The sequence below is a fragment of the Salmo salar genome, chromosome ssa24 (genome assembly GCF_905237065.1).
Source record: "Salmo salar chromosome ssa24, Ssal_v3.1, whole genome shotgun sequence".
Lineage (NCBI taxonomy): Eukaryota > Metazoa > Chordata > Actinopteri > Salmoniformes > Salmonidae > Salmo > Salmo salar.
In genome coordinates, this window is record NC_059465.1 from 14,607,637 (window position 1) to 14,628,546 (window position 20,910).

Consider the following 20,910-nt stretch of genomic DNA (forward strand, 5'->3'; position numbering starts at 1 on the left):
TCGGCTTGCAAGTCTCCCCCTTTTTCCTCCAAACATAACGATGGTCATTATGGCCAAACAGTCCTATTTTTGTTTCATCAGACCAGAGGAGCCCTTTGCTGTTTTTCTGGGATTGATTTGCACTTTTCGCACCAATGTACACTCATCTCACAGCCATCATACCTGAGCGGTATGATGGCTGTGTGGTCCCATGGTGTTTATACTTGCGTACTATTGTTTGTACAGATGAACTTGGTACCTTCAGGCATTTGGAAATTGCTCCCAAGGATGAACCAGACTTGTGGAGGTCAACAATTTGTTTTCTGATGTCTTGGCTGATTTCTTTTCCCATGATATCAAGCAAAGAGGCACTGAGTTTGAAGGTAGGCCTTGAAATACATCCACAGGTATACCTCCAATTGACTCAAATGATGTCAATTAGCCAATCAGAAGCTTCTAAAGCCATGAGACCATTCTCCAAGCAGTTTAAAGGCACAGTCAACTTAGTGTATGTAAACTTCTGACCCACCGGAATTGTGATACAGTGAATTATAAGTGAAATAATCTGTCTGTAAACAATTGTTGGAAAGATGACTTGTGTCATGCACAATGTAGATGTCCTAACCGACTTGCCAAAGCTATAGTTTGTTAACAAGAAATTTGTGGGGTGGCTGAAACACTTAGGTTGGAGTCATTAAAACTCGTTTATGTAAACTTCCAACTTCAACGGTACATGGAAATGTGTACTACTATAGAGCCATTAAAGAAGAACTACACAAATGCTCTCATTTGGGAAAATCTAGATTCTGGTTGACTGAATGTATGTCTGTCTGTAGATGTCGACACTTTCACCATCCTTTATGAAAGGATGCATTTCTTCATATCTCCCTCCTCTGTGTCCAGTCGTATTTTATCTGCAAAACAACCAAACAGACATCTATAATTCTCTGTTCTGGCTTCAACATTAAGGTGATATTTTTTTCTGAGTTACGGGTCATGGACACACTATACCTGCTACAGTCTTTTTGTCTATGGCGAGCAGGCCCTGGTACAGCTCTTTAGCTGGATTCAACTGGGCCAGCTCTGACCCATGGAGCCAGATCAACAGCATCCTGTTCCCGTGGTCCTGGTAGCTCCGCTTCCCTACACACAAGCAGTGAACAGACTAAATGAGAACGTGTTCTCAGTCCACTTACCTGGTAAAATAAGGGCTGCATTAATAAAATAAAGCTAGTGTAGAAGCTTTCCTTGTTAAGTGTCCCAAAAACAAACCACAATGCCAAGTAACTACAGAACATTACTTTAGAATCCCTCTTGCCATATCTTTACATTTTGTATTTATAATCAATGAGTTATTTTCTGATATTCCTGTGAATGATTACCCCCTGGGCTACACTGGGTTCTGTCACCTGTCCACTGCTCCTCGATGGCAGCCACCTGCTGCTCGGTGAAGTGCCAGTACAGCGCCAGCCTCTTCCAGTCACCCGGTTCCAGCAGGCGGTAGGCCAGGTGCCAGGCCGTACCGCGGACCTGTTTGGTCTCCGTGCGGTGGTCTAATTTAAACGTCAGCGGAGACTGGCTGTGAAGGTTCTCATTAAGCTCAGTGTTAGCCTGGAAGGGTAATCACATTAAGTCACCTCCTGAGAAAGGACACAAGCTTCACACACTGAGCACAGTGTCCATAGACAAGCACACGCAGGCCCATGCTTATTGAATGCCAGAGCCACTTGTTTTGAGTGTCAGGTAGGGTTGGAAGAAACACAATAAAATTGACAGTGAAATTGGTTGTCAAGCATTTCAGCGCAAATCATTTTTTTCCACAGCCAGCATTAATGGTATTACAGGGATTCATCTGGAGTTGTGATGTTAGGAAATGAATCATCTGTGATGAATGTAATCTTTGATTTCCAGCTCCACTACAGTGCATGGATTAACAGATGACTATAGCAACGTATTAGTCTCATTGATTGATTGAATTTACAGCATTTTATCATTTAAAAACACACATACAGCCATATCATTAATAGGGAGGACTCCCATAACAGTACACGGTCTGCATTCTTTCACAATTATATAAAATAAACAAACACACAATGAAGTTATTTCCATTATGGTCCTCCATTACCCTCCTCCATGTGAAATATCTCTCTGCCTTGATGATCATGTCCACGATGATGACCTCGTCTGCTCGGGCTGCCACACCCAGTGCTGTCTTACCCTGCTGCTCAAAACAAAGCAGAAAACATTGAGTGGGAAGTTGCAGTGAAGGAGAGGGGTCAAATTCAGGTTTACATCATAGTTGTTGTTGTCCATGTTCCACCTTGTCCTGGAGGGTCAGGTCCATCCCAGCTTTCAGAAGCATGTCAACAATGTCCACTCTGGCCAGCTCTGATGCTACATGCAGGACAGTCTGGGACCTCTAAGGAGGACAGACAGGAGCTCAAGATACAAGTTGCCCTTAACCACAGATCTAGAGTCAGATTACCGAACTCAAACCCATAACCATTACAATACTTCTAAATCATTAGTTGCATCCCAAATGGCACCCTATTCCCTACAGAGTGCACTACTTTGACCAGAGCCCATGGGGCAGAGAATAAGGTGCCATTTGGGATGCAACTGATGATTTCAAAATAGCATTAGGACTGTACATACGTGATCAGTGATGTTGACGTTGCAGCCAGCCTCCAGCAGTGTGTGGATGACAGGGATGTGACAGTTCTTCACTGCCAGGTAGAGAGGAGCCTGGAGGTGCTGCCAACAGAGACACAACCAACATGGACCATTAGATAGGAACTCTCTCTGATGTCAGGTCACTTACTACTGAGTAATTACTAGGATAACATGTTGGCTTCATTCATGTTTGACCAAGACTTAGTACGAATCCTCTATGCTCACTCTCACCTGGTTTTGTAAGTCCATCTGGGCCTTGTTCTCTATGAGGAGTTTCACCAACGACGTGTGGCCCTTCTCTGAGACAGGGTGTAGAGCACTGCTTTGGCCCTAAGGGGGGTGGTAAAGTACTGTAGTAGAATAAACTGGGTCTGGAGGGATCCTTCCTTTAAGGATTTAGTAACTTTGCCTAGTGGTGACCATTATACTGACTGGTTGGAGTGTGTGGTTGGTGTGGTTTGCTGGCGTACCATGGTGACAATGTTTGGGTCACAGCCTGCCTCCAACAGAGCCTGGACACAGTCCTCATGGGCAGCGTCAGCAGCCAGGTACAGAGCCGTCTCCCCAAGCTGCCCCAGATACATCACTCATTGATCAGCTATTGACCTAAAGCAGCTACTGCATGGTGTAGGCATTGAGCAAACACAGTCACACATGCTGGCAATCAAACAGCCCCAGACAGTGTTTCCAGTGGGACTCTACCTTATTGACTTCATCACGAGTATCAAAGCTCTTCAACAGTAGCTGAACGGCATCCAAATGGCCATTGCTGGCAGCCAAGTGCAGAGGTGTGTCCCCATTCTAGCAATTAAAGAAAGAGGAAAAGCAGGAGGGTGGGAGGAAAGGAGAGATACACAGTAAACAGGAAGGGGAGATGGAGAAACAGTCGAACAGTCATACAGCCTCCTACACACACACACCTGGTCTTCCTCCATGGTGGCCATATCGTATGCCTCCTCCATCAACATCTGCAGCATCTCTACAGAGCCATGCTCTGCTGCCGACGCAAACGCCCTGTGTCCAGACTGAGAGAGAGAGAGAGAGAGAGAGAGAGAGAGAGAGAAGGAGGGGGAAGAGAAGAGGAGAGGAAGAAAACGGGTCAGCTTACTGAACTAAGGCAGCCCAAATGGATGCAATGGTTACTGATACTGTATGTCTATGTGATTACCAGGTCCTCCTTGTCCAGTTCTTTCATCATCAAGTCGTAGATAATGAACATCACGATGTCGGTGTGGTTGTTGATGGCGGCACAGTGCATGATGTTCAGTCCCACCTGAGAACAGACAATACAACCCACCATCTCCATGCATGACACCTCAAGACAACTTGACATATTGGATTCTCCAATGGCTATGTAGAAATTGGCTCGGTGGTTGATTATTGTAATTGACATCCCAGATGGCTGAGATGACAGAGAACTTAGGTCTGACCAGCATGACAAGGAAGAGGATGTCTGAGACACATTCAAGGCCTTCTGGAATAACAGAGAGAATGTTTTAAACAGAGGCTCCCTACCACATTCTGAACACTTGGGTCAGCACCAGCCTGCACAAGCAACTTCAGGATGGTTACACTCCCAAACCAGGCAGCCAGGTGGATGGCTGTCACTCCATGCTATGTGAGTATGTGTGGAAGAAATAGGGGGGGAGAGAAATAGAGGGAAAGAAAAAGACAGAGGGAGTTGAGCCGTTTCCTTTTCACAAACCACGGCCAATCTCTCCACCTGTCAGAATGTTTGTTGAAGAGGACAAGCTTAAAATGTCACCATCACTAACAATGGAATAGTGTTGTGTCGTCCTACCTTGTCCGCTTGATTGAGATTTGCTCTGCGCTGTAGAAGGACTTGGACGGCCTCTATGTTTTTTCCAGCTACTGCATAGTGCAGGGCAGTGCGATCATGCTAGGATCAATGCATGGGACAAGTTAATCGAACAAGTGACACAGAGCTGAATATATGGTGATATTAACTGCAGTGTGGCTAGCTGCAGGTAGCTTAGCAGTTAGAGTGTTGGACCAGTAACAAAAAGGTGGCTAGTTCAAATCCCTGAGCCGACTTGGTCAAAAATCTGTTGATCTGCCCTTGAGCGAGGCACTTAATCCTAGTTGCTCCAAGGTCCCTACTGGCGGATCCCTGGCCGGGACCCCACTCTCAGGTGGAGAGGGATGTGCAAAAAACACATTTCCATTTCATACTACACACTTGTACATGGGTGAAACAGGACAAATATAAGCAGCCCCCTATTTGACCTTCGGTGTTTCATGGATATGAGGACTGACTCACCAAGTTCTTTGCGTCGACATTGACCGCCCTCCCCAGAAGCTTCATGGTCTGTACATCATTTATTTTTGCTGCGTCGATGTACTCCTTCTCTAGCGCCAACACTACAAACCCACAACCGAGACACAAGGTGCTTCACAATAAGTAATACATCAATATGCATGTTTTTCTTCAGAGAAAATGTTCTTCTTCAGAGCGTGTGAAATTGGAGTCACTTTGAATAGTATCAGGGTGGAATTAGTCATGTGTGTGTGTGTGTGTGCCCTATACAAACACAGCTCTTTCTCTGTGTTTGTAGTGCCTATACATCTGTCATGGGTAATTATTTGACTGGATGTGAACACCCAGTGTGCAAAGAGCTTGTAAGGTATGCCTAACACACCTCATAATCAAGAGGATAAGGATATTCATTGCTTGCTTTGATCTGTAGAAGAATTTGCTAGCATGAATATTCACCAATGTTGCTTAATTATTAACATGTGATACCATAATTACAAGAACACACTTTACAATCCTGTCAAACGGGGCAATTGCCAGACTCTGTTTCCTCAGGCTATAATTTTAACTTTTAAATTGGACCTTATCCAACCACCTTAGTTGTCAGTGTTTACTTAGGTTAGATGACTTTGATAAAAACATTTCAAAAAATCTAAACGGGCTACCAGTCGCTCACCCATTTCCATGAGTGCGCACACACACACACACACACACACACACACACACACACACACACACACACACACACACACACACACACACACACACACACACACACACACACACACACACACACACACACACACACGCATGCTTAAGCACACACACAAACCTGGTACTCACACATCTCTTTATTATCGTAGCTGTTGTCTGTCTCCTCCGTCTCCTTGTTCTGTACAAAGTCTGTGAATCCCTTCACTGCTTTTTTTGAGTTTTTTAGTGTTTTAGGGTTCAGGTTTAGTTCCTTCAGCTGTGCCCCCATCCTCTCCTTCAGCGACTGTATCTCCTTCACGGGCCTTTTCTCCATGGTGAATATCTGGTGACCTCCCTGGAACCTGGGCTTGATCCCCGTCTGTCTCTGCTTTATACAACCTCTGCTTCTCTATACCTGTCTTGATAAACAACCATGTAGAATTACTGAATTAACGCAGAAAGTCTGGTCAGGAACTGGAGCAGATACTGAGGAACCTGAAGAGAACTCAGCACTGTCAAATACACAACAGTCTGATAACCCTTTCTCTTATACTGGTGTTATAGCATACACTGAAGCTCGTCCTGCTTAAGGAATACAAATTGGTGTGGGAATGGAGCAATGTATGTACATTTCCTGGGCTGGAGGGCTGACCTCTGTTTGCTCTAGAAGCTCACACCCTTCACATTGAGTGCATGATCAATATTGTGTCATGCACTACCTGCACATGCAGTCTAACATTGGAATAAACTATATGAGTGCAGATTCATGAATCCCATCTTGTCATTCATTTATTTGATTAGTGACTAAGCGCCTACATGTTTGTAAAGTAGACTATCATTATATTATTATGAATCTAAGCTCCAATCTAAACTACAACAGCAGTCTAGGTCGTATGTGTGTTTAAATGGATTTGTACTAGCTAGGGTTGGGTGATGTCAGATGTAGACTGACAGGGTTTCCCAAACAGGGTTTCCCAAACTCGGTCCTGCCCCTCCAGGGATATTCAACTCTTCCACTACGAGGTCCGGAGCCTGCTGGTTTTCTGTTCTACATGGTAATGAATTGCACACACCTGGTGTCCCAGGTCTAAATCGGTCCCTGATTTGAGGGGGACAATGAAAAAAAAAATGCAGTGGAATTGGCTTCGAGGTCCAGAGTTGAGTTTGAAGGTGCTAGAGTTTCAGCATGGAACGAAACAGGTGTGTGTGTGTGTGTGTTGTCTCGCACACATGATGGAGCAAAGTGACAGTCAGCTGATGAGGAACGGGCTTTCTTACCATAGTGAGTTAGGTTATAAATCATGAGCTGGATAAAAGCAGTCTACCCTGTTCAGAACTGGATAATAATTGCTTTGCCTCATCCTCCTGTCATAATAGGCTATTGTTTGTTCTGTCTCATAAAGCTGTGATTGAGAATAGCCTATAGGCCTATGGGTATAGACTTTAATTCTTGTTATTATTTAAAGTGGCAACTTTAAGACAACAGTACCTTCTCAAGCTATTAGAATATTTGGAAAATAGGCTACTTATCATAACTTTAATTTGTTTTAAAGTTATGGTAGGCCTAGCAGGATATATTATAGGCCATTTGGTTTTAACTTCGGGTGGATGGATTTTTCTGACCGGATGGATAGTTTTTCTTAATTAATAAGCTTAAACTTGATTAAACTTGTAATTATATTTTTCTATAGGCCATTGATATTGTTTGTTCGCTCTCATTATTAGTCCCCATGGCTACCCTAAATTTTTAGGCCATTCAAACAACTTTTTGAGATGGAACTCAGATTAATTCATTGTTTGATCGGGAGAGAATGCATGCATAAAATGATGAAAGCATACTATACCCCAAACTCGGTCATATCGAATGGAGAGACAAGGGAATATAGCCGACGTTTTTTAAAACAGCTAGACACAATATAGTTAAGGAGTGTCCGTTATAAAAAATGAATAGGTTTAGACTATGAGGCCCATGTATCTGACAGAGCGAGAGAGGATATTTTCTGACTGGACATTTTGCGCTGAAATAGGCTATAGCAAATAGGAAGATAGATTATTGGGAATGTCCCTCGTGTGCTGCCCTGACCGACTTCGTTCTAGGCGTTCTGCGTCGCAGTCAAGTTCAAATAGGCTAAACCATCGTCCGTCACATCACGATGTTGTCACCATTGACGATGGCTGTCAATCTGAATCGATAGACGATTCTATCGTAATAGCCTCATTTGTACTGTACACATTAAATGCTCATCACAATGACACAAGGAGAATAATGAATTGAGCCACAAGTTTTATTTTCCGCAAGAAAAATTCCCTATGAAATTTGAATACAATAATATACTTTTTTTTTTTTATATATAGCCTATATTTAAGTTATCTTATGCAAAAATACACCATCTCATACTGGTATTCTATTCACAACCCTCTTCTTCACATACACGTGTTTAAAAGACTGAGGATCAACTCCATTAAAGCTTATTATTCATTACATTTAAAACGGTGCAAAACACAAGATGCAAAAACAGAGTTCCCTCATTCAGCAGAAAGTTGTAGTCTCTCTAGACACCAGGGTTGCCTCCTACAATGTTTCAATCACAGGAGGACAGCTCATAATAATGGCTGGAATGGGTAAATGGAATGGTATCAATCACATGAAAACCACGTGTTTGACCACCATTTCATTTATTCTCTCCCAGTGATTACTATGAGCTCAGCCACCACAATTAAGGTGCCACCTGTGGTTTCAATGGTCGGCTTAACACCTCTGTACATAATAGAACGTCAGTTTGGCATAGAGGAACTACGTCACTACCTTATCTGCTTGAATAAACACAAAACAGTAGCTAGCAAGATGTAGATCAGAGGCTATTTTTAATAAGTGCATTATGCAAGTGGTTGCTTTGCATCAGCAACCATCACTAAAACCCCTGCAAAGGTTTTGCCTGCTAACTTATGACCATTATGACTTCAAAAAAACTGCACAAGAGATAAAAATGCATTTATTTTGAAAGAAGTGCATCTTCAATGGTTGAGTAAGCAATCCAAATTCCCAGCAATCCAAGAAGTACTAGGTAGGTAGGGATGGTTGCTAGTGAGGTCACCAGCACTCCATTCACCTGAGATCAAGGTGACAGTCAGTCATTGTCACTGTCTGAGCAGAATACTTCATACACAGGATCCTCTGGGAGTAGTGTGTGTGTTGTCACCTAAACTGCATCACCTGAAGAACTTGTCAATGGTGTTCCAAGCTGGGCCCAGGGCTTTGGCCTTCTTAGAGGGGGGTGGGGGAGACAAGCCTCTCCTGGAAGTGTAGCAGAATAAAAACACAGCACATTTTACTGCGGGATTCTCACTGTCTGCACCAGTATCTGCAACCATCTTTTTTTGACGTACCACACAACATGTTGAATTAACTCCTTTGTGAATGTGCTGACTTTCAAACTAATCTCTCGCCCTCTTTTATATGTATAGGAGATGTAGTCATACCTTTTGCTCTTGCCTTTCTGTGGCGCTCTCTGCAGGGGCTGCTCGCTCTCTGTGGAGGGAAACACGAAAAACTCCATCAGATTCTTCCGCTAAAAACAGAATGACGACTGTCTTTGTCCGGCAAGTCATTTGTGTTCATTTCAAAGCTATAAAGACTAATCTCCCAGGCAGGGTAGGTAAGGAGAAACTGGGAGAGACCGTCTTTCCATTGTCAGAATTCAATGGGTGAAGAAGGGATTGACCAGTGGCAGAGAGCAGGGCAGGGGAGCCCCCACAGGGTGAAATGAGATGTCTTCTTTCTCTCAAAGGGAATCAATACACAACCAGCACTGGCCTCACACTGACCAAACAAATCCTTCTAGTTTTAACCATAAGACTTCAGGACATGTAATTCATTTTCGTGATGGAAAATAGCTTTCAGCGTTAACCTAAATGAATAAAACCAGACAGAAAGTATGTATAAAAAATAACTGACCTACAGTCAGGTTCATAATTATTGGCACCCTTGATAAAGATGAGCAAAAAAGACTGCTGTTTTCAGTACTCCAGCACCTCCCCTGTTTTCAGTACTCCAGCCCCTCCCCTGTTTTCAGTACTCCAGCCCCTCCCCTGTTTTCAGTACTCCAGCCCCTCCCCCGTTTTCAGTACTCCAGCCCCTCCCCCGTTTTCAGTACTCCAGCACCCTCCCCTGTTTTCAGTACTCCAGCACCCTCCCCTGTTTTCAGTACTCCAGCCTCTCCCCTGTTTTCAGTACTCCAGCCCCTCCCCTGTTTTCAGTACTCCAGCACCCTCCCCTGTTTTCAGTACTCCAGCACCCTCCCCTGTTTTCAGTACTCCAGCCCCTCCCCTGTTTTCAGTACTCCAGCCCCTCCCCTGTTTTCAGTACTCCAGCCCCTCCCCTGTTTTCAGTACTCCAGCCCTCTCCCGTTTTCAGTACTCCAGCCCCTCTCCTGTTTTCAGTACTCCAGCACCCTCCCCTGTTTTCAGTACTCCAGCACCCTCCCCTGTTTTCAGTACTCCAGCCCCCTCCCCTGTTTTCAGTACTCCAGCCCCTCCCCTGTTTTCAGTACTCCAGCACCCTCCCCTGTTTTCAGTACTCCAGCACCCTCCCCTGTTTTCAGTACTCCAGCCCCTCCCCTGTTTTCAGTACTCCAGCCCCTCCCCTGTTTTCAGTACTCCAGCCCCTCCCCTGTTTTCAGTACTCCAGCCCCTCCCCTGTTTTCAGTACTCCAGCCCCTCCCCTGTGTTCAGTACTCCAGCCCCCTCCCCTGTTTTCAGTACTCCAGCCCCTCCCCTGTTTTCAGTACTTCAGCCCCCTCCCCTGTTTTCAGTACTCCAGCCCCTCCCCTGTTTTCAGTACTCCAGCCCCTCCCCTGTTTTCAGTACTCAGCCCCTTCCCCTGTTTTCAGTACTCCAGCGCCTCCCCTGTTTTCAGTACTCCAGCCCCTCCCCTGTTTTCAGTACTCCAGCCCCTCCCCTGTTTTCAGTACTCCAGCCCCTCCCCTGTTTTCAGTACTCCAGCCCCTCCCCTGTTTTCAGTACTCCAGCCCCTCCCCTGTTTTCAGTACTCCAGCCCCTCCCCTGTTTTCAGTACTCCAGCCCCTCCCCTGTTTTCAGTACTCCAGCCCCTCCCCTGTTTTCAGTACTCCAGCACCCTCCCCTGTTTTCAGTACTCCAGCCCCTCCCCTGTTTTCAGTACTCCAGCCCCTCCCCTGTTTTCAGTACTCCAGCACCCTCCCCTGTTTTCAGTACTCCAGCACCCTCCCCTGTTTTCAGTACTCCAGCCCCTCCCCTGTTTTCAGTACTCCAGCCCCTCCCCTGTTTTCAGTACTCCAGCACCCTCCCCTGTTTTCAGTACTCCAGCACCCTCCCCTGTTTTCAGTACTCCAGCCCCTCCCCTGTTTTCAGTACTCCAGCACCCTCCCCTGTTTTCAGTACTCCAGCACCCTCCCCTGTTTTCAGTACTCCAGCACCCTCCCCTGTTTTCAGTACTCCAGCACCCTCCCCTTGTGAGGATAATGAGCCTTTTTGTAATATGTTTTATGAGATTGGAGAACACACTGGGAGGAATCTTACACCATTCCTCCATACAGAATCTTTCCAGATCCTTGATATCCTTCGTCTGCGCTTATGGACGGTCCTTTTCAATTTAACCACAGGTTTTCAATGGGGTCAATTCCAGAGACTGAGATGGCCATTGCAAAATGTTGATTTTGTGGTCAATTAACCTGTGGATTTTGACGTGTGCTTGGAGTTATTGTCTTGCTGGAAGATCCACTTGCGGCAAATGTCAGCCTCCTAGCAGAGGCAACCAGGTTTTTGTCTAAAATGTCCTGGTACTTGGTCAACTTTATGATGCCGTTGACCTTACCAAGGGCCCCAGGACCAGTGGAAGCAAAATAGCCCCATAACATCAAAGATCCACCACTATACTTTACCGTAGGTATGAAGTACTTTGTCTACATACAGTATGCTTCTGTTTTTCGACACCAAACCCACCACTGGTGTGTGTGGCCAAAGAGCTCCATCTTCATGTCATCTGACCATAGCACCGCCTGGAGTTTGATAAACGCCATTGGAACCGGTGCTATGGTCAGATGACATGAAAATAGAGCTCTTTTATGTCAAAACCTGGTTGCCTCTGCCAGGAGGCTGACACTTGGCTTCAAGTGGATCTTCCTGCAAGACAATAACCCCAAGCACTAATCAAAATCCACAAAAATCTACATTTTGCAATGGCCATCTCAGTCTCTGGACTTGAACCCCATTGAAAATCTGTGGTTTGAATTGAAGAGGGCAATCCATAAGAGAAGACAAAGGATAAAAGATCCGTCCCAACGTGTTCTATAATCTCATAAAGCATTTGAGAAAAAGGCTCAGGGTCGATATCCTCACAAGGGGAGGGTAGTGGAGTACTGAAAACAGGGGTGCCAATAATTCTGACCCTATCTTTTAGAGATGTTTAAAACAACTTATTAGAAAAATATTTTTCTCTGAGCAGTTGTATTAGTATAAAATAATATACATTTCACTTTTCTGCATACAATATAGCTCAGTATTTGTATTATTTTATACAGTCTTTCTTGCTCATCTTTATCAAGGGTGCCAATAATTATGTATAAATTTTTTTTATCCTAAATAAAAGCTAGACATTCAAGAAGAATCGAAAATTCTAAAAACTATGAATTTATGAGTATTTTTTGCATGGCTGGATTACCAACCGAGCACATGCCCAGGGGCCCCGGTTTGGGTACCCATAGATTTTTTTAATAATGTTTGAGCATAAGAACACATGGTGCGGGGAGCTGACCTTTCAAAGCTAGCACTTGTTCTAGGCCCACCACGTGGCCAATTGGCATGGTATTGCATGAGAGGGTGTGGCCCTTGGGACTTTACCATGTTGGTAAGTTTCACAATTAGGCATGGCAAAATCTGTAGAATTGCAGAAAACTTGCTTTCACGTTGCAACATTTCCTGTAAAACAACACATTTTTCTCTATGTCCCCCGACACGCCCACCACCTAAGTCTCTATTTGATCTAGAAAAAACAGAGTTTTACTCAATATATAACCACAATTTACAATCTCCTGGATTACATATTGAGTAGGAAGAGGCAGAAACAGGACCCATGCAAGCACTGGGGATGAGACTGGTAGTGGCAGCACATAGAAAAACAGAGTGGAGAAGTCCCTGGTTTATTTGAATGACAATGGCAGTAATGCATGATCATTCAGTAAATAAAACATCTCTGAAACACAGACCTTTGTGGGCAGCAGGTGGTACAGTGTGGGTGGTGCGGTCCACAGATGCCAGTCCCCCAAGCTCATGCAAGACTTCCTGGTTCAGACAGAGGTCAACGTGTAGGTTAAAAAGGCTGAGGTCATTGGTGTCCTGGGTCTCCTGACACACTGGACAGGTGAGGGCGGGGCCTCTGTGGTCACGTGACTCAGGCTTGGGCGTAGTCATTGGCCGAGGGCCACCGGTGGACAACAGACAATCCCGAAGACGAGGGTCACTTTGAGATGAACCCTTCAGGGTGTTAGGGTCTGTACCTCTATGTATAGATACACCTCCATTTGGACTAGTGTTAAGGCAGACAGGGTTCAGGCCCACAGCGCTTAGTGGAATATTAGCTGTACTAGTCTCATATAGAAGTAAACCTGTAGTGGACTCTGTATGATCACCTGCACTTGAGTCCAATTGAAGGCCCACTGAGTCCAACATGCACCTACTGAGCAGCTCCCTACCTTTCTCCATCGCCCCCTCCTCCCTCTTCCCTCCAGTTATCTCTTTCTCCTCCTCCTCCTCCTCCTCCTCACAGACACTGAGGCCTCTCTCTAGTTCTGTGTCTGTGCGGTTGTTTTGCCACATAGTAACCCCACTGAGACACTGGTCAATGTGTCTGTTGAAGACTGTCAGCTCTGTGGTGTTCACCTCCCTGAAGCATACAGGGCAGGTCAGACTGTCTGTCCCTGACTCTGGCTCTGTTGAACAGCATGATGAAGTAGACGCATGGGCTGTAGGTTCATGTGTCATTTTGTCCGAAGCTGTCAATGCACTCATAGAGATGTGTGTCTCTGCTGATGTATTTGTATTCTTCGGAGTGTGCGTCTGTGTCCCTTTGGGGTTGGTGGTCGATGAGGCTGGGCCCTGTCTGGTCTCGAAGCCATTCCAATCTCCCTTCTCTGGTGGGTCCTCTCTCTCAGCTTGCAGCCGCAGCCTCTGGGCGTGAGCTCTCTGGAAGAAGGACTGCTGGTTCTCCCCAGTCCTGCCCACCTCCACCCCTCCCCGGCTGGGTACCCAGGCATGACCCTCCTGCCCCTGTCTCTGCTGTACCAGGGAAGGGCAGGTAGAGGGCTGGGTCAGGCCTGGAGGCTTAGGTGGATGCTCTTTCACAGGCTTGTGGGAGATCTGGGAGGTGCTACTAGAGTCAGTCTGTTTTTTATGGAGAAATCCCACAATGCTCTTCTGCAGGGGTTTCTTGTCGTCAGCGCTGGCGAAACTGGAAACCCGAACGCCTGCAGACACGTAAGCGTTGATTTAAAACTGCAGTCAATTGTTTTACTGAAGCTTCAAGTTCAAATATATGAATTATTAACAGAATCAGTAGAATGTACTTCATATATTATTGTTATATACAACATATATGAAAGGTGATATTAATGTATTTTCTTGCCAATGGGACACCACATTTAAACTGGCGGGAGAAGGTAAAGTAAGATTACCCATAAGCCTCAGTCTCAGTGGCTGGGGGCTGACGTTGTCGATCTCAGTCTTCAGCAAGTCCTTAGCGACAGCAAAGAGCTCTTCCGTCGTAGCAACGGCACACGGCAGCGTCCACGCTCTGGTTTTCACCTCAAAGTTGACATTTTTCAGCTTCAACGTCACCGTCTTGCCCTGGAAGAACACAGAGCAAATGAAAGGGTGAAGCACAGATTACATCTGGTCGGACCTGGGGAAGGAGTCAAAAGGACTGAACAGACGTTGATTTGACTGATAGATGACACTAAGTGAAGAAGGGTCAAAGGCATTTTCCTAGGAGAGTGATGGTCATTCCCAAGCAGCCTATTCCCCAGGCAGGCTGAGGCTCACACTGGTCCCTGGTGCTCTCCATAATGGCTCTCCATTTCCTCCAGGTATCAAAAGCATATTAGGGCTCAGTCAGCGGGTGATGGCCGTGCCAAGCCAGCTCTCTCTATCGATTGGGATGGGAACAGACGCTCTGGTAATTGTGTGAGATGTTGGTTAGAGACAGATTGAGTCTGGGAGCCAACACTAGCGCTGAAATGTTTTAAGACCCCAAAATACCCTCTCTGTGGAAATATCCTTTCTGTGGAAATATCCTTTCTGTGGAAATATCCTTTCTGTGGAAATATCCTTTCTGTGGAAATATCCTTTCTGTTCAAGAGCCCTTTTCTGCTCTCTCTTCCCAAGAGGAAAGAGTCACCTGAGGCAATCTCAATGCACAGAGCAAGAGGCAGGCAGTCAGGCAATGGCTGTTCACAATGGTGCTGAATACTAACACACCGGACATAACAAACAGTTCCATGTGTTAGGTACTGTCGAACGGCTCTGCATTTCACACAATAGCCGCAAAAAGCCAAATACTGGAGATTGATTTCAATTATTATTTTTTTTACTATGAATCCAATAGGTTATCAGACAGTGAATTTGTGTTTAATAATATACTCTGAGGAAGAGAAATGTGCTATACAACTGCAATATATTCTAGTAATGACCTATGCCATTACTAATAGTGTACTGTAATCAACTGAGCTGTGCTGTAGAGTACCTTGAGCGCCTCCTTCTGCAGGTCCTGAGCCAGGTCTTGGCACAGCTCCCTGCACAGAGAGAACTGCTCCTTTAATGCACTCATCTCTCCAAACGTCCTAACAGAGAATGAGGGAGATAGAGAAATATGTTGGATATGGGGAGCGTTCGAGTATGTCCCATTATTTATCTATGCATTTCACATATATGTTGCCAGAAAAGAAGAAAAAAAACACCTCTCTGTACTCATGCTTTTTCTCTCTCCGTCCCTGTAAGTAAATACAAAAACAGACTCAGTCAGATGACTTGAACTCATTCTACGGATGAATTTCCTGCATAGTTACCCCTCTCCTCCCTGCCCACCCTCCTCTGCTTGCCCGCCAGCACCTCTCGATGTGTGTGGAGCCCAGGCCCATAGAGATGTGGAGGAAGTGATGCCAAGACGTCTCAGAGAACAGCAGGGCCAGCAGCGCCATCTCCTGGCCAAGATGGGAACAGCTGGTGATACCTAGAGCTCCCAGCATCTTCTCTGTCACCTTCCCAATGCCTGAGACCTGGCACACCAAAAGACCGTCATCTGTATTTGTAAGTCATCAGCCAGCAACATGTTCCATAAACAATCACCTAGAGAATGCATCCCTTAAAATAGGCTGTCTAGGTTTAAGGGTAGGTGTTACTACAGCCTACCTTCCGGACTGGCAGGTCCTGTATGAAGTCTATGACAGCCTGTCGGTTAGAGGGGAGTTTGTACTGGCCGTTGGGTTTGTTCTTATCACTACACACCTTGGCCAGCATCATGTTTGGGGCAATGCCTAGAACAAACAAATAAATAAATATATATATATATACATACACACATACATACATACATGCTTGATGTAACTATACACAGAATATGATGATAAAGTTAGCCTGGGATAGTAACATATCAAATATTCCCTGAGGTATTTTAACACAACTAACAATGTAACTCTGAGGTGTGTCCAAAAAGGCACCCTATTCTCTATGGGCCCTGGTCAAAAATAGTGAATAGGGTGCCATTTGGGACTCATCCAATGTGTCCTCCAAGGAACATGAACACACAGCGTCTCTCTCACCTGCGCTGGCAGTTAGCGAGGTCTTCTGCTCGATGCGGAAGCGCATCTCTCTTACCGCCTCCTCGGCACAGGTCCCAAACACTTCCACCTCTCCCCCAGCCGCATCCTGCAGACAGGGGGAGGAGCTGGGGCTGTTCTCAAACAGGACAGGAGACAAACCCTCTACCTCTACTGTCTCCTGTAGGTCACCATGCTCCTCAACTAGAGAGAGAGAGAGGGAGAGAGATAGACCAGGTCTGTCTCCTGTAGGTCACCCTGCTCCTCAACTAGAGAGAGAGAGAGGGAGAGAGATAGACCAGGTCTGTCTCCTGTAGGTCACCCTGCTCCTCAACTAGAGAGAGAGAGAGGGAGAGAGATAGACCAGGTCTGTCTCCTGTAGGTCACCCTGCTCCTCAACTAGAGAGAGAGAGAGAGGGAGAGAGATAGACCAGGTCTGTCTCCTGTAGGTCACCATGCTCCTCAACTAGAGAGAGAGAGAGGGAGAGAGATAGACCAGGTCTGTCTCCTGTAGGTCACCCTGCTCCTCAACTAGAGAGAGAGAGAGGGAGAGAGATAGACCAGGTCTGTCTCCTGTAGGTCACCATGCTCCTCAACTAGAGAGAGAGATAGACCAGGAGAGAAGGTCTGAGATAATGAGAAATGATTCACAGAAGAGTATCCACGTCTCTTATCGTCTGCTCCCCTCGTCATTCTTTACCCTTGACAGGTGACAAAAGTGAACTAGATAAGAGAAAGAGACGGAATACACAGACATAGTTCTAATCCCTTCTAATTCAACTTTCTCTGTCAGGCAGGAAACAGAGGAAGAATGACATGAGGCTTTTGCTATTAAGCTCTTAGTAACCCTCTCTCCTTCTGTTACATCTTCCATATAAAATGTAGCTGCCTTCATACTACATCTAAACTACTTACGGTCTACTCTCAAAGTTGTCTTACAAATGACAACGTTATCACAGTCCGTAAACCACAACTGCAATATTGGTTTCAAAAAAGCTATCCAACAGAGTAACAAACGACCAGAACTCTCAGTTATGACATAGTAACCCACTGTGTTTAGACACTCCTGACCTAGCACTGACATGGATCTAGCTACCTCTAGCTGTCCCAGTGTTGTTGGTGTGGAGACGGAGACGGTGGGTACGGAGGGCCTCTGGCCAGCCTCTCCTCTGCTCAAGGTGGTCACTGATGTCCAGGTACGCTTCGTCGAGACTCATGGGCTGGAAGTGAGGGTCATAGTCTGCAAAGACCTCCCGGACCTAGCAGAGATTTAGGATGATTAGGGACTCATATGTCTCTTTGGGGAGGATTTATATATACTGTGTGTGTGTGTGTGTGTGTGTGTGTGTGTGTGTGTGTGTGTGTGTGTGTGTGTGTGTGTGTGTGTGTCAGATCCTTACTTCAGCACTCACTGCTCTGTATTTGTCAAAGTTGGTTGGAACAATAACCAGGTTTGGGCAGAGCTTCTTTGCGATGAAGCCAGGCATGGCAGCACGAACCCCAAACTTCCTGGCATGGTAGTTGGATGTTGACTGAGGAGAGTGGACAAAACACATACATTTGTAGAGATAAATAACCCGGGGTTCAATATGGGACATGTGTTGTAGTGCAATAAAAGGACATCTTTCAGATCTAGTTAGAAGACTATAAACCAGTTCATATGTGAAGGAGAAAGATCCCCAGATATGAACCTCCCTCTGGGTAGCAATGATTAGAAATTCAACAGACTTGGCTTTCTTAATTTGACATCACATGATAACTGGAGACAATTGGTATCACGAATGAATGACAATCAACCAAAACAACCACTACACTCATCTATATTATTTGTCTCTAGCGGGTCTTGTTAGTCATAGGCTTGCGTGGCCAGCCTTCTAAATCCTGTCTCTTTCACGAGAAGCCTTGGCTTCTGAGGCTGTTGGTCAATATATACGTTCCTAGCAAATGAACAGTCCTGTTCATGGCGTATAGAATCTCACCAACATGCTCATGGAGCCCACGGCCATGGGTTTGTCCATCAGGTCAGGACAGTCTCTCGTCTCCACCGCAGCATAGAAGGCATCCATATCCACATGCACAATCACACGGCTCAGGTCACGACCCCTCTCCAGGTCAGAGGTCATCTTCTCCACCTACAACAAGACGTTCAGAGGTGACAGCTTCAAACAAATTATAACACAGAAATATATACTGTAGAAGTTATACTGTAAACCTACTGTATCTGTGTGTTAGAGGTCACATAATACTTATTTGTGTAGGTGTGTGTGTGTGTGTGTGTGTGTGTGTGTGTGTGTATATAGCCCTGTACCTGTGCTTGCGCTTTGCTCAGCTGTTGCTCAGTGATGTGTGCTTTCTGCAACATCATCCTCTCAATGCGCTGGTTCACCTGCTGTTCCTTCTTCAGCTCGTTCTCATAGAACCTGGAGCCCTGCAGACGAGAGGGAAACAGAGAGGTGGGTGACCTCCAGTAACAGGCCATGGAACACTGTGATTAGAGAACCCATTGGACCTCAACACACGTGGGTTTGTCAGTTCCTGTGCCATTAGAGTAAGGTAACTAGCTAGGGTTTTGACTCAAAGTCTAGGGTGTTTGTTTGGGTGTTTGGATAAACAGACAGAAGTTCAACCTGTACTGTACCTTGGAGGACTCCATTATGATCTTGTTTATCTTGTCCCTGTTAAGGCCCTCCATTCCAGCCTTGTTGTCATTGAGGGCCATTCTTGAGAGGAAGCCCTCCTCACTGGAAGAGGAGGTCCCCCCTGTCGCCATCCTTCCTTCAAGTGAGACCCTGCATTGAATACATAAACCAAACAAAATTTGCTAAGAAGTATTATGGTACGTTAACTAGCTTGCTAGCTAACAAGCTAGCTAGCAAAATATGTATTCATCCATACAAGTTGGTTCCACAATGTAAAATAATCTAAACAGCTAGTAATACTAGTTTCTAACTATCCATGGCAAGAATAAATAATATTTAGTTTGTTTACGGTAAAAGTATATTCTTTGCCTATGCCTCTTCAGTCTTGAGTTCTGAATTTGCTTCCGCACTCTACGTCAATTAGGGGGAGGTGCAGTTTCCTTGTTTACGGATGTAGACCACGCAACGCGCATATAAACAAAACCTTCAAGAAACAAATCCAGGGACAAACTTTTAACAGGTAATGAAATGTTGTTGATTTATGAAAAACGTGATATTAATTTATTAAAACAATTAAATATCACAACCTGTTTCAGGTATTTTGAACAGTTTCTGCATAGCGGCGATGTCCTAACCAGAGATAATGGAGGAATTATCTTCCTTTCTCTACCACATCTGACCAAACAACCACAGGCCGAGTCCAAGGTTTGTGTCGTCCCCATAGAGATGTATAGAGGACTCTAGTGCCCAAAAGCCAATTTAGGCATGAGCAACGTCATTGAGGACTTTCCCCATTTTGAAGTAAGTCAACCGAGTGAAACTTCCTATGGGTTAAGGAAGGGTCACATAATTCCATCCAGATCATCAGGAGGGATCAGCCGGTGAATTATACTTGTGAGCAAACATTCCATAACTGCAAGTAGCAGTAAATCACCAACAGTGGCTTTATACTTTTTCAAACAACACATTCCAGGTGGCAGTAAGCACAATTTTGTTTGTTAACCAACTCATAGATGTAGTAAGAAGAAAATGGACTACTTCAAAATGGAGATGGCCACAATGGTGCTGCCCTTGCGCTCACAGAAGCCCTACATTTTTTTATATTTTATTCTAGTTTGCACAGTCTCTATGCACACTCACAGGGCCCTACAAACTACGCACATGGATACTCCAACACACTAACACCATAATTTGCTCACACACACATAATATGCACATACATTTCTACTGACTACTCACATACAATCATCATATACGCTACTGCAACTCTGTTTATCATATACTATATATACAAAAGTATGTGGACACCCCTTCAAATTAGTAGATTCGGCTATTTCAGCCACACCCGTTGCTGACAGGTGTATAAAATTGAGCACACAGCCATACAATCTCCATAGACAAACATTTGGTTTCCATGTATTTGATTCCATTCCAGCCATTATTATGAGCCGTCATCCCTTCAGCAGCCTCCACTGGATGCCACCTTTCCAACAAGTCAGTTCGTGAAATGTATGCCCTGCTGGCGCTACCTGGTCAACTGTATATGCTGTTATTGTGAAGTGGAAATGTCTAGGAGCAACCATGGCTCAGCCGCAAAGTGGTAGGCCACACAAGCTCACAGAACGGAACCGCCAAGTGCTGAAGCGCGTAGCACGTAAAAATCGTCTGTCCTCGGTTGCAACACTCACTACCGAGTTCCAAACTCTCTCTGGAAGCAACGTCAACACAAGACCTGTTAGTCAGGAGCTTCGTGAAATGGGTTTCCATGGCTGAGCAGCCGACACAAGCCTAAGATCCCCATGCGCAA

At 45.3% G+C, this 20,910-nt stretch overlaps 3 protein-coding genes across 7 annotated transcripts in view; 1 reads left to right on the forward strand and 2 right to left on the reverse strand.

The window, feature by feature from the left end:
• Nucleotides 1-664: 664 nt before the first annotated feature.
• On the reverse strand, nucleotides 665-6,226 carry LOC106584948 (ankyrin repeat and death domain-containing protein 1B). Its single transcript, XM_014170633.2, has 15 exons — nucleotides 5,771-6,226; nucleotides 4,934-5,034; nucleotides 4,454-4,552; nucleotides 4,168-4,266; nucleotides 3,821-3,925; nucleotides 3,573-3,677; nucleotides 3,355-3,453; nucleotides 3,123-3,221; nucleotides 2,884-2,982; nucleotides 2,635-2,733; nucleotides 2,300-2,398; nucleotides 2,105-2,200; nucleotides 1,389-1,590; nucleotides 991-1,122; nucleotides 665-893 (listed from the first exon to the last, which is right to left on the reverse strand). Exons 1-15 carry the CDS (start codon nucleotides 5,952-5,954, stop codon nucleotides 838-840), a joined length of 1,674 nt encoding a protein of 557 aa, XP_014026108.2. The 5' UTR covers nucleotides 5,955-6,226; the 3' UTR covers nucleotides 665-837.
• A 1,661-nt stretch (nucleotides 6,227-7,887) lies between these two features.
• polk (polymerase (DNA directed) kappa) lies at nucleotides 7,888-19,781 on the reverse strand. The gene is made up of 16 exons (XM_045707078.1): nucleotides 19,691-19,781; nucleotides 19,453-19,587; nucleotides 19,103-19,253; nucleotides 18,773-18,892; nucleotides 18,444-18,596; nucleotides 17,865-17,996; nucleotides 17,561-17,723; nucleotides 16,468-16,668; nucleotides 16,058-16,182; nucleotides 15,758-15,924; nucleotides 15,607-15,639; nucleotides 15,393-15,489; nucleotides 14,326-14,497; nucleotides 12,862-14,118; nucleotides 9,101-9,149; nucleotides 7,888-8,915 (listed from the first exon to the last, which is right to left on the reverse strand). Exons 3-16 carry the CDS (start codon nucleotides 19,232-19,234, stop codon nucleotides 8,831-8,833), a joined length of 2,886 nt encoding a protein of 961 aa, XP_045563034.1. The 5' UTR covers nucleotides 19,235-19,253; nucleotides 19,453-19,587; nucleotides 19,691-19,781; the 3' UTR covers nucleotides 7,888-8,830.
• Nucleotides 19,617-20,910, forward strand: part of LOC106585037 (ceramide transfer protein) — a 37,924-nt gene continuing 36,630 nt past the window's right edge. For all 5 annotated transcript variants that reach the window (XM_045707079.1, XM_045707083.1, XM_045707081.1 and 2 more), the window contains exon 1: nucleotides 19,617-19,808. In XM_045707079.1, coding sequence (XP_045563035.1) covers nucleotides 19,632-19,808 — 177 coding nt within the window. In that variant the 5' untranslated portion in view covers nucleotides 19,617-19,631. The remainder of the gene's footprint in view (nucleotides 19,809-20,910) is intronic.

Excerpts from the sequence above, each read along its gene's own strand:
- LOC106584948 (XM_014170633.2), bottom strand. The coding sequence starts at position 5,954 with ATGGAGAAAAGGCCCGTGAAGGAGATACAGTCGCTGAAGGAGAGGATG. Across the intron at positions 4,267-4,453 it reads ATCTCAATCAAGCGGACAAG|CATGGAGTGACAGCCATCCA; the intron begins GTAGGACGACAC and ends ATACTCACATAG. Across the intron at positions 3,678-3,820 it reads AACTGGACAAGGAGGACCTG|TCTGGACACAGGGCGTTTGC; the intron begins GTAATCACATAG and ends TCTCTCTCTCAG.
- polk (XM_045707078.1), bottom strand. The coding sequence starts at position 19,234 with ATGGCGACAGGGGGGACCTCCTCTTCCAGTGAGGAGGGCTTCCTCTCA. Across the intron at positions 18,597-18,772 it reads TGAGCAAAGCGCAAGCACAG|GTGGAGAAGATGACCTCTGA; the intron begins GTACAGGGCTAT and ends GTCTTGTTGTAG. Across the intron at positions 9,150-12,861 it reads ACCACCTGCTGCCCACAAAG|AGAGCGAGCAGCCCCTGCAG; the intron begins GTCTGTGTTTCA and ends TTCCCTCCACAG.